The following is a 13,594-nucleotide window of genomic DNA, read 5'->3' as shown; positions in this document are numbered from 1 at the left end:
CACCCACAGTTGACGAGGGTAAACCAAAGCCTGTTGTTCGCAACAGATAATTATCGATGACTCGAAACTCGATATAAAGAAAATTCGGTTCTCATACGAATGCCATTTTTGGTTACATGGATCTATTAATAAACAATATTTTCGCATCTGGAGAACATAGAACCCGTATTTTGTTATCGAAAAGCCTCTTAATCCAAAGAAAATAAATGTTTGGATGGGTATTAATGCCAAATATACAATAGGTGCTTGTTTTTCGATTAACGGTAACATGAGACTAATGCAACAAATTGTTAAAATCATATAAAATTATAGTAATATCCATTATCGCTTACCAGATTTTTAGAAGAAATAATCAATCGCAGCATATGTCAGCAAAAATTGTGAGTATCTATACCTCAATGGTTTATTTATTCCTTGTCAAAAGTTCAAAGACAACGATCATTTGATCTAATTGCTTTTACCTAACCAGCCCGCTCAGGTCAGTTGCCGACCATCGCAACATTACCAAAGGTGATGCTTTGTATTTGGTGGGACTGTAAATGACCAATACACTGGGAACTTCTCGAATCTGGTCAAATGGTAACAGGTCAACTTGCCTGTGAACAATTGGCCAGAAATCTATCTAATTAGGTCTAATTAATCAGAAGCTCTCAAGAAGCTCTCATCAGGAGAAAATTAATCACTTGATTTTCGATTTCGTTGGCATCTTTGACAGGAAATTATGGTCCAGTGTCAAATTAGAAAAGTAGAGAGAAAATTGTAAGTTTTTTTTAATCAAAATGGAACATTTAATTTAAGGTTAATCGAAAAGCATCAATATCTCTCTGGTGGTTCTACAATAATATAAATTACATCTTTAATCCTTCTGGTAAACTAGTGTCTTCTTCAAATGATCCCGTTCCCTCTACGAATTCCTCGTACGTGCTCTTCTCTTTGAACGGTCTTTTACCACAGAACTTCTCTTTCCAAAAGCCTTTGTGCTACCTGAAAGAATAACAAGATAGGAACAGTTATTATTCCATCATTATGATCATGATAATAGCAAAAGAAAAAAAGAGAGAAAATTCTGCATCAATTTACCTTTTCGACATCTTCTTTCTTTTCTGTTAATAATTTGATTGTTCTATCGTAGGCTCTTTGAACTAATGCTCGAGCCTCGTTATCTATCAACTGTGAAGTAGCTTCGCTGTATGGTTTGTCCACTACAAGTTCACCAGGTTGTGGCATCTCGAAGGATAAATTTCCAACCTTTGAATTCATACCGAATTGTACAATCTGTGCATAAGCGTTTTGTGTCACTTTTTGAAGATCATCTTGAGCACCGGTGGTTATTTTGTTGAAGAAAATTTGCTCCGAAGCGCGTCCGCCCAAAGTCATACACATTCGATCAAACAATTGCTCTGTGGTGTACAAATATTGTTCCCGAGGAAGATTCATGGCGTAACCTAGCCCTTTACCACGAGGAATAATCGACACTTTTAGTAAAGGGTCAGCGTGTTCGAGGCACCAGCCGACAACCGCGTGTCCAGCTTCGTGATAAGCGACTGTTTTCTTTTCTTCTGGCTGAAGAACTTGAGTCTTTTTTTCCATACCAGCAACAACTCTTTCAATTGCAGCCTCAAAGTTTTTCAAAACAATGGTCTTACCAAGATCTCGAGCAGCGATAAGCGCCGCTTCGTTGCAAACATTTGCAATATCGGCACCAGTGAAACCTGGTGTTAGTGCTGCAAGTTTACGAGCGACATCATTTTTGTCCAGATCAGTTTTCAAGGGTTTAAGGTGAACCTTGAAAATGGAAGCTCGACCTTTAATGTCTGGAGCAGAGACATAAATTTGACGATCAAAACGACCTGGTCGGAGAAGAGCTTTATCAAGAATATCACTACGATTAGTTGATAGTAGTCCAGATTACGTTTAAAGGCATCGACACTTCCGATACTAAAAAGGCATCGGAAAAAAATTTAACTCGAACCCATTTCTTGTTGACTACCTCTAACTTTTCAACGGTTCCTCGAGCCAAATGGTTGTTGACAAAATCTTTCCATGAGATCTCTTTGTATCTCAACTCATTGAGAACCAATAAACCCAAAAGAGCTGAAGCTCCATAGGCGATATAAGGTAAAGTCTTATTTGATCTTGATGATGAGCCTTTACCACCACCGAAACTAAAATCCCATTTCCAGGTATATTTATTTTGAGAATCTGAGTATGATGAGGATAACTTCTCTCGTGATGAGAGCTAAAAATCCATTCAACACCTAAAAAATTACCACTTAAATGTCACAAATTAAAACAAAATAAAGAACGAGATGAGATAAAGGTAGGCAAAAATACCTGTTCACCTCTGGGATCAAATATTATTTGTAAAGCTTTTCAAACATTCATTCAAAAATAGACAGAGACATCTATTGACGTATTTTCCTTTTTCTAATTCATTTCTTATAACTTCCAACTAAATTTAGGTATCAAAGTTGATGAGTTCTAATTCCGGTAAAAATTAACCCAACAGTAAAATGGTTTTGTAATTTGGTTTAAGAGGAAAAGTGAATAGAACAACGATTGTAATTAGTTTATTGAGCATATAAACTTGACATGAATAATCTTAATGAAAAACTGATAGTTTGCTGTGAATCAATTTTTAACTTAACGTTTACAAACCATTAAGATCAAAATAAGTTATGGCTTCCAAAACCACTACAATAGTTAATTAGTTTCTTATTTACTTGTTTCACTTAACATAAAGTCCCTTAAGCGATTGGTATTGCAAATAAGTTGAGGTCAAAAAGTTTTTTGTTTGACTTGATTTAGGATAATCCTAATCGGATTCTTTGTGGTTTTTGGCTTTTGGTTTTTGATTTGTGATTTGAAAGTTAACAATTTTCAATTGACAATTAATAGTATCTTTGTTAACAAACGACTTTTATTGGATAAATAATACGATTCGATAAAAAAGGTTTGTTTAATTTTGTTTATTTCTTTCATGTTTATCTCGTTCTTGTTTTTGTTTTGATTTTTGACACTTGATGGTTACTTTTTTAGGCATGGATTCTATTGCCTTTCTTTTTCTCAATTAGATAGTGGAAATATTCAATCATGGGTCTATCTTGGTGTTAGTAATTATGAAAGATTATTAATGAGAAATCTATTACCACTTAATCCAAGACGATGTCAGGTTTGTCTCTTTTGTTTGGATTCTCATGTTTTTCTTGTTGTTCATTGCTTGTTTTTTCATTGTGTCGATTGATTTGTTAATTTTTCTTTTTCATTTCAATTTTCATGTTTTTATCTTAGTAGATTTAAAATAATTTATTCTCACATTATCTTAATCATCATCATTTAAGATCATCATCAAGATTGGGTAAACTGATTGCCCAGTGGAGGTCATTTCGTAATAAGCCACCGGAAGGATTTGAGAAATTTTTTGGTAAATCAAGTGAGTTGGTGACATTTAGTTTTTTGTTTGCTTGCGTCTTAATTGTTTTCTAGTGATTTTGATGGGACTTTAATTTTATTGAGTTGTGAATGTTCTTTATTGAAACCATTTTGTTTTTCTTTACAGATAAGAAAACACCAACCGAGAATCAAACCAAAAAAGCTGCTGGAGAATCAAGTCCAGCTAGTTCTGTTGTTTTTTAGCTCTCATCAGGAGCGAAGTTATCCTCATCACCCTCGGATTCTCAAAATAAATATACCTGGAAATGAGATTTTAGTTTCGGTGGTGGTAAAGGCTCATCATCAAGATCAAATAAGACTTTACCTTATATCGCCTATGGAGCTTCAGCTCTTTTGGGTTTATTGGTTCTCAATGAGTTGAGATACAAAGAGATCTCATGGAAAGATTTTGTCAACACCCATTTGGCTTGATGAACCGTTGAAAAGTTAGAGGTAGTCAACAAGAAATGGGTTCGAGTTAAATTTTATTCCGATGCCTTTTTAGTATCGGAAGTGTCGATGCCTTTAAACGTAATCTGGAAAATATCCAAGCCGAAATGAGTATTGAACCTGCAAATTGTGTTCCTGTTTTTTATAGAAATGAAATGGAAGTGTAAGTAACAATTTGTTGATTCTTGTGCTGAAATTCAATAATCTCATTTTATTTTTATTAGGATTTGAGAAAATGTTAATTTCTCTTTCTTTCTTTTTCTCCTTTCATTCAAAAAAAAACAGTCGAGATTTTCTCAGTTTCCTTCCTACTATGATAATCATCGGTAGTATGTCTACTATTTCTCGAAATCTCGAAACATGATGGAAGGACGAATGGGAGGTCGTGGTGGAATCTTTGGAATGGGAGAATCTACGGCCAAAGTGATTAATCCAACGGACATTGGTGTCAAGTTCAGAAATGTTGCTGGTTGTGAAGAAGCAAAGATTGAAATCATGGAATTTGTCAACTTCCTTCGTAATCCTCAACAATACACCGAACTTGGTGCTAAGATTCCCAAAGGCGCTTTGCTTACTGGTCCAATTACCGGTAAAACTTTCTAGCAAAAGCAACTGCCGGTGAAGCGAATGTCCCTTGCATCTCGGTTAATGGTTCAGAATTTTTGGAAATGTTTGCATTTTCAAGGTTCACCTTAAACCCTTGAAAACTGATCTGGACAAAAATGATGTATTTTACATTATTGTATATTGTACAATTTGAAGGCTGCGATTTCGCGCTGTGAGATAGTAATTAAGTCTTAATTTTTAGTAGAAAGGTTTACAATAGTTCTGATGTTGCGACCAACCCACTTTTCAAACAGAAAAGTTAACGTTCACCAAATCTGGAAAGAACGGTTTGATTACTAAAATTTATTAAAAAATGATTAATTATAAATGTAATGAAAATAAACAAAAGATAAATTTGATACTTCTAAATGTGCAACCTTAGTACCAATAATGAGAATGAAAGATGAAATTTGTCAGCTTTAAAAGGTGCGGCAATAAAGTTCAATAAAAATTAGATAAAATTCTCGGTTAACTTATTTGTCCTCACCAGACAGTCTGGTGGTGAGGACATATACTGAGTGAGCAACGTGTCACGCGTTCAAATCTCACTACAGGTGCTTTATTTAGCCTGACCAATCTAACCTAACCTAGCAGATGTAGCTTCTATAGCTACATCTGCACTTTTTTGTAACATTCCGAAAGTGCCATTAATGTGTTTACATTCATTTTAAAGAGTTTTGGATCGCATATTTAACATACCAGATAGTTTCTATGAACTTATTATTTAAACAAGCCTCTAGATTATCTGGATAATCACAGAATATGCGAAAAATTGCAAGACATAAATGGATTTCTCCAAATATCTAAGAAATTTTTCAATAAAAATCAAATGCTCTTAATCATGAATCGAAAATTTCTGCTAGATAAGCAAAACATCAAATCGTTTTAACTAATGTAGATTAGCATGTAAGCTGAGGGAACTACGTTTGACTTTATTTCATATGAAAAATATAAGTAAAGATTATGAGTAATTAAGTTAAATTAAGATTTTATCTTTGTTAGTTGAAAGGTCAAGAAAGAAATAGAAAGAAAGACAAAGAATGAAAAATTATTGAAAGTAAAGTAACAATAAGATTTTCTCAGCAGATATTGGATTAAATCTAAAATATGATCGTAAAAAATTCTCTATCACAATTTCATAATTTTTGATTAATAATAATGTAGTTTTATCTAAATTCACATTTAAACAACTATGGTACTCTAACTATAACTTCTTTATCTTTCTGAAATCAATCGTAATACCTCACGTTATCACATATTATCTGAAATCAAAGATGTCTATCAATAATAAATCGTCCAATAGATGGAGATGTAAACCTAATGTTAAATGATGATAACCTTTGAAGATGAATCCAATTGATGAGTTTGCTCTGTTGCGATAAAATAGAAAAAAGAAAAGTTTCATTCTAGTTAACAGTTAACCGGCAATTTAGTTGATTGTCAACATCAGATTAATACACTTACCCTAATAAAATTCAATGTGAACAACCAACAAGATTATTTAACAATGATTGGAAAAGGGAAATTAAAGCAACAATTAACGTAATTAATTAATTTTGAGTAGTAACAAAATTGGATTGTTTCTGTGTGAATTTGATTTTTTTTCGGTGTGTCAATCATTTCAATTGGATTGAAATCAATTCAATGGGAATTATTATCATGCTTGTTTGTGTTTTCTAAAGAAAATTGATAATCTTAAAGATTGTAATCAACTAATCAACTATTTAATGTATTAAATCAAAAATAATTAAAGTGAATGAAAATGAATTTATCTTCATTGATTAATTTACTTTTCCTTTGTTCTTGTTTAATTATCTTTCTATTGATAACTTATTGTGTTCCAAATGTTCAAGGATTATCTCAATCATCTTTATCTTCATTTTCTTCATTTTCCTCGTCACCATCTCCATCTCCATCATCATTTCCAATATTTCCATCATCATCGTCTTCTTCATCATCTTCAATATCTAATCATGTCCATGAAATCGCGACATTTGGTGATCAAATTGCTTCATTACCTTGTGAAGTAAATATTAAAAGTTGTGGTTCCATTTCAATGGTCACTTGGTTTAAAAATGTTTCATCACAATGGGAACATATTTATTCATATTCATTTACTGGTGGTGGACATCACAAAGTATCAGGTTCATTTATTGGTCAACCGAAAGGATATCAATGGACGATACAAATATTACTCTTACCGGGATTACTTATCTAAGGATTAAAAATTTAGGATTAAGTGATGAAGCAAATTACAAATGTGAAGTAACTTCATCATTCAACATCAACAATTAACCATCATCACAATAATAATAACATGATCAACAACAATCATGATAATATTAATGGTAAATTGTTATCGTCATCATCAATGCCATCAACTGATTGTCCAACTACAACATACTCCAAATTATTTACATTAGGTAAGTGGTCAATCTTACATTTTCAAAAGTTCTGATCAGAAAATCTCAGTTACAGTTATGATTCTCAAAGTCTATTGGTCATCTTGTTAGTGTTGACTAATTATAATCTGATTTGATTTCTTTCATACATGTATTAATAATTCAGTATCAAGATTACGGTTTAGTTGATCAATGTCTCCATTGACCAAGTAATCAAATGAGTATTGGTCAATATCTTGTTAATACAAAAGTCAATCATTTTCACAATATAATATTGTATTTGTTATCTCAGCATGATAACCTAATAATATTATATCATGATGATTGAATGTCCGAGTTTCTGTGTTGGAGGTTACGATTTTTTCAACTATTTCTGGTTCGGTAAAATAATAATAATCATCATCATCATGGTAATAAAAATATTACATTGGGGAGAGTATAATAAAAATGATGATAAGAAAGATGAATATGATAAGCTGAAGATTGAACGTCTTGAGTTCATTTTCAATATGATGAAGATCAAGCTTAAGCTGGATGAAGATGATGATGATATTTTCATCGAGAAGAAAAAGATATTGACAGGAAGGAAGAGAAGCATGAGAAAAGGATGATGATGATGAAAGAGACAAGAAAGATGACCAAGTGAAGATGAAGATGATGGTTGACAAAAATAACAGCAAACAATCAAGAATATGAGAAAACAAATGAAACAAAACATTGTAACGATAAGATGATGATCAGGATGAGGACTCTGATGATGATGATGATGGAAAGAAGGCCAAGAAGAAGAAATAAAGAGAGGGAGAAAGAGAAAGAGGGAGAGAAATAAAGATGAATTGATCCATGAAATGAGTTATGAGGAATCAATGATTATTTTACATGAAAAGAGAAGGGAAAATTTTTCTTCACCATGATCATGATAATCAATCGCATTCTATTTGTCATGAGAAATAGTTATTCTCATAAGGGAATCAAAGGCAAAGTGGGAAGGTAAAAAATTGCTCTTCTTATAATGTAACATATTATGTTAGTGACTGGGAGTGAAAATTAGATTATGAATACTTAGCACTTGGGTTTCATTGAGATTATTTGACAATTGAAGTGTCACATGGAATAAGAATTCATGATTAGTTTATGAATAACATGGAGATGAGAAAATTTTATGTTAAAAGAGGAAAAAATTAACCATAAAGAGAAAATAATACAATTCTGATTTCTCTCTCTCTCACTGTATTATCTTCGATTTCCTTTGTTTTTGTTATTCCATTCTCTTTGTCATCATTGTCATCATTATTATTTTATTATCTCCATTTCAAATGTTTTCCTTTTATCTTCATCACCTTCAATTTCAAGTTTATCTTCATCATCTTTGGGATAGATATCATCAAGATGAACTTTTCCTTAACACTTACATGAACATTAAGAGACACTGACCAACCCATCTTCATCTGCCAACTTAATCAGGATCACTTAAAAGTCTTTCGAATAGTCAGTTTGAACTAAGATAATGTTTTCTTTAACACCTTTCGATACTAAAATTAAACTATCAATGAATATTCCAATTCCGAAGATATGAAGTTATATAATTCATTTTTCTTTCAATTGACTCAAATCATCCTGCTTTTCATGTAAACGTCTTTTCATGATCAAGTGATCAATTCAGTCTTAAAGAATTGATTAACTTAATAGCTATTGACTTTTTGAGGTTTAAAGTTTCGATAGAACATGATTTTTATGTGAATCAAATTCTTGGTGTGAACATTTTACCTAATTAATTTGTCACCGTGAAAGACTCTGATTGTACTTTGGATTATCAAAAATTCCTTTCAGATAAATGTAGTATTTGAGGTCCCAGATTCCTAGCAAGTCTTAAGATTTTTAACAAAACCTATGGGGTGAAAAATTAATCTTTATGATGTAAATTCAGATTTCTTTTGAATCTCAAGATGCGTTTACTTATTCATTCTGATACTTAATTTCCAACCCAAATCACATTGAATAACATGGAGAAAAAAAGTTCCAAGGGAGACAATAAATAAGTTTGTTTTTTTCTTCTCTTTCTAAACCAATACCCAATATCCATCCTCAATCTTTACATTTATCTGTTGGCTAAGAGGTTCACCTTAAAGGATGAATAATCTTTATCTCCAACTCAATGATCTTTTTATTCACTAGACTCGATTACTTATCATGAGAGTGAAAGAGAAAAAAATTCGAAAAAAAACACACTTGACTCTCTAGTTTTCTCTCTCTCTCCCTCTCTCTATCTCTCTTTAACTCATCTTCCGCCTTCTTCACTATATTCTAATAAATCGCTTCCCACCCTCTGAACTTTTCTGTGTATTTATTTTCTGTATTATTTCAAAAACGATAACATGTAGACTCTCATGTTCATTGATTCTGATTATGTTTGTTTTTTTATCTCCTTTTTATCTTCATCATCATTATCATCATCTAAGGAGTCTATGAAGACTGTCCAGTATTCGGTACAATGAAAACAAAGTAATAGGAGAGAGAGGAAGACAAAGTAAACACTGACCTTGGATTTTATATCCAACCAAAATCGTTTGAAAACTGTTATCATTTCCAAAATCCAATATATGAGATTAAACTGTATCGACTCTCATGGAAGGATAATATACTTTCTTTGAAACGAAATCAACAGAAAAATAGACTCATGATAATATTCATTGGATTCTCAAAGATTTTCACAGTTAATATAATATTGATATAAACGTTGACCATTTGCAAATGGTCAAAGTTTATACAAAAACTATCTTAAGGTCCAATTTACTTTGACAATCATGATATATAAAATATAATAATCCAATCAACTTGATATCAATGTTATAATATTAAATTGCCTTTTCAAATTAATCCAATTGCTTATCATTAGCATGATTCTGAATTGTTTTGATATGATTCATGAAAAGTTATTCATCTGGCCAAAAGATATTAGTAAAATCAAGTTGATAATCAACTTTTATCTCTTACCTTTACCATGATTATCTGACATGATGAGGAAAAATAATCAGCTTAACCCATTCCAACTGAATAAATTAATATATTTATTCATTATCCTCACATTATCGTATCATACTAATCCAGTCGAGTTCAATTTTCACCCTGGAAAATTGATCTAATATATATACATGAGTGATAAAAGAATATTGAATTCTCATTATTTCAAATATCTCATTTCATTTTTCCTCCTTGAATTATTTTCATGATAATTCTGATCCAGAGAAAAGTCAATTTACTGAAACTGTTTGTTTGCCGGTAACATTAGCATAGTAAATTAATGTAAGTATATCAGGAAACGATGATGCTAATAAAGTCTCTTGTATTATATTATCGTTGAAATTTCCCAGGCCAATTGAAAGTTTCAAACGAAAATGCCCTAAGGGTAGACTCAGACAAAGAAATAAAATATAAAAGAAAGATAAAAAGAAAACTAAATTCACAAATAGAATAGAGAATCTAATGATATTTGATATCATCTTTATTACCCTGACTTTTAATACTTATTTTTTTCAATAACATTGAACTTCTTAACGATTCTGATGATTATCATGCAAAAAAAAAGTTATATGAAAATAAAAGTTTCACAAAGTTAAACTCAACAACAGGATTAACAATCATTGAAATAGTAATCTAATTTTTCACTTATCCTTGAATCATATCACATTGTTTGGTTGATGTATTATCTTTAATAGGATAATAATGATACAATGTTTCATAATAATTACCGTTAAGATCAATTTAATCAGTTAAACCTTAAATCTGTTCATGGTATTAATCTGTTAATCATCAATACGATAATGATATTGTATCTTATTTGCTTCTTATTACTAAGCAAATGAGTTTGATCCTCAAATCAGCTGACTAAACTTTCAGTCGATATTTTTACAAGTAATATGTTCATTTTGAATTCACTGATCAGAATAATTTAATTGTAAACTATTAATCAGTTGAATTTAGATGTAACTAAGTGATTATTTCAAGTCTCTAGATAATTGACAGGAAAAGTTTCGGGTTAATTGTAAAAACATGGTAACATATTCACTGGACCAACAATTTGCTTAGACAATTTGTCAATCTGATTTTGATTGTGTTCACCAATTGTTAATCAATTGAGATGCAAAAACTTTTCATGCTACTTGACGAGCGATAAATTTTTTCCTGTTTCCAATTGATCTTATTGAAATATCATGATTGATAATTTTATCTTGATAATAATAACGATGATGATGATCCAATCGAATTTGGTGAAAATGTTTAAGATGAATTTTCTGTGAATTCTATTCTCTGAGTGATCTTTCAATGGATGAGCTGTTCAAATGAAATCAAATCTTACAAACGGTTGACATTAAAGCTGAACAATCGTCACCATGGATTCTTGAATCATTGAGAATGAAAGTTATTCAAATGAAATGAAATATCTGACAACCACAAAGAAACACAGGGACACACACACACACATACATATAAAAAGGAGAAAAGTGTATTAAATATGTCACCAAAAGAAACCAAAAGTTGAACCAATCTTAAATAGAAATTAATATCATTTCACAATTTTCTATTGATAGAAAATCTAACCCTACATCTTTCACCACCATCATTGTCAAGTATTAATAACAATTCAATCTCAAGTCTACATGGAAGATAATTGATGAAAAAAATCAAGTTCTCATTCTCTGAAGGAAAGAAAATGAATAAATCTTATCGATACTTTTTTTTTCATGCAACATCAACAATCAAAATGATATGATAACTTTTTGCTCCCAAATATGATATCGTAACCATGATGATAAATATCATCATCATCATCATCATGAAATCAAGTGAATTCTGTACTTTTGTGTGCTTATATATAAAATGATGAGAGGAGAATTAAATTTATAGAAATTTCAATTTCTTTCAATGGTTTCGATTATGTGTCTAAATTTGATGATAAATCATCATGAATAAAATGAATTAGAACTTTTTCTTCTTCCTCTTTTTTTTAATGCATTTACCAACAAGATAGAGAATGATGATGATGATGATGATGATAATAATGATAACTATTAATTCATATCATATTATTAAATTATCATCATCATCCTCAGAGTAGTCTTATCATTCAAAGGTAATTCAATTACACCATGATATTAACCTCCTAGTGAAACTGTTCACCCTCACTTAAAACCCTCAATGTTTGCATACTTGATAACCATTTAAACCATTTACCATTATTATTATCATTACCTTGATCCGATTAAAAAAAACCTCAAGATATTGTTAGGTTAAAACATGAATGTGAATAATAAAAATTATCATGGATTCAGAATTGAGAATAGCAAAAAAAAAATGACATACAGTTAGATAAGTATGAATAATAATATCATGATGATGGAGACGATAAATTATCATATGAAATTTAATAAATAAACTATAAATCAGCATTTACCATGATGATGAATTGATTTTCAATGAAGATGACTTTTTTTCATCGATAATTAATTTGTGATTGGTTTTAATTGTTACCATGAAAAATGAAAATGAATTTACTGGACATGATATGTTATCGGGATTAGATGTAGATTACATTGTGTATAAAGTATTGACCAGTAAGTTGATTAAATTGATTTAGTTGTGATGTTATTGCTCCTTGTAAAGAGAGTGAGTGAGATACTGATGATGATGATGAAGATGAGGAGGAGGAGGAGGAAGATGATGATGATGATAATGACCAATGATAAATGATGATCGATTCATCATTGATTATTTTTCTCTTTGGATTCTTTTTGCTATCTGATTTTTTTTTTCTTTCTTTTCTTTCTCTTCAGAATCTCTGGATTCTTATTCTTGTTTATTGCTTAGATAAACACAAATCAACATGAATAGTTTTCTCAGCATCTCATTGGTAATATTATCATGAAAATAAGATGATGATAGTGATGATGTAAGACAGAAGATACAGTTCGCAGTAATAAATAAATGGGACACACATACAAAGAGAGAGAGAGAGAGAAACTTTTCTTCTTCTTTTTTTTAATGCATTTACCAACAAGATAGAGAATGATGATGATGATGATAATAATGATAACTATTAATTCATATCATATTATTAAATTATCATCATCATCCTCAGAGTAGTCTTATCATTCAAAGGTAATTCAATTACACCATGATATTAACCTCCAAGTGAAACTGTTCACCCTCACTTAAAACCCTCAATGTTTGCATACTTGATAACCATTTAAACCATTTACCATTATTATTATCATTACCTTGATCCGATTAAAAAAAACCTCAAGATATTGTTAGGTTAAAACATGAATCTGAATAATAAAAATTATCATGGATTCAGAATTGAGAATAGCAAAAAAAAAATGACATACAGTTAGATAAGTATGAATAATAATATCATGATGATGGAGACGATAAATTATCATATGAAATTTAATAAATAAACTATAAATCAGCATTTACCATGATGATGAATTGATTTTCAATGAAGATGACTTTTTTTCATCGATAATTAATTTGTGATTGGTTTTAATTGTTACCATGAAAAATGAAAATGAATTTACTGGACATGATATGTTATCAGGATTAGATGTAGATTACATTGTGTATAAAGTATTGACCAGTAAGTTGATTAAATTGATTTAGTTGTGATGTTATTGCTCCTTGTAAAGAGAGTGAGTGAGAGATAC

The 13,594-nt window shown here is 30.7% G+C and overlaps 2 protein-coding genes and 2 pseudogenes across 2 annotated transcripts in view; 3 read left to right on the top strand and 1 right to left on the bottom strand.

The window, feature by feature from the left end:
* Positions 1 to 772: 772 nt before the first annotated feature.
* LOC128396633 (AFG3-like protein 2) lies at positions 773 to 2,385 on the bottom strand. The gene is given in 5 exon segments (XM_053357246.1): positions 773 to 951; positions 953 to 984; positions 1,081 to 1,908; positions 1,991 to 2,239; positions 2,380 to 2,385. Coding segments are annotated over 5 exon segments (1,218 nt in total). The 3' UTR covers positions 773 to 848.
* Positions 2,386 to 2,513: 128 nt separating this feature from the next.
* LOC128396632 (AFG3-like protein 2) lies at positions 2,514 to 4,586 on the top strand (annotated as a pseudogene).
* A 1,108-nt stretch (positions 4,587 to 5,694) lies between these two features.
* LOC128395717 (uncharacterized) lies at positions 5,695 to 6,783 on the top strand (annotated as a pseudogene).
* The window catches only part of LOC128395708 (synaptogenesis protein syg-2-like), a 69,910-nt gene continuing 63,008 nt past the window's right edge, over positions 6,693 to 13,594 (top strand). Inside the window, exon 1 of the mRNA XM_053356183.1 lies at positions 6,693 to 6,911. Coding sequence (XP_053212158.1) covers positions 6,806 to 6,911 — 106 coding nt within the window. The 5' untranslated portion in view covers positions 6,693 to 6,805. The remainder of the gene's footprint in view (positions 6,912 to 13,594) is intronic.

The sequence above is a fragment of the Panonychus citri genome, unplaced genomic scaffold (assembly GCF_014898815.1).
Source record: "Panonychus citri isolate SS breed McGregor unplaced genomic scaffold, ASM1489881v1 Contig00023, whole genome shotgun sequence".
NCBI classification, from domain to species: Eukaryota; Metazoa; Arthropoda; class Arachnida; order Trombidiformes; family Tetranychidae; genus Panonychus; species Panonychus citri.
The sequence above is the reverse complement of the archived record's forward strand: the minus strand, read 5'-3'. Positions and strand labels throughout refer to the sequence as shown.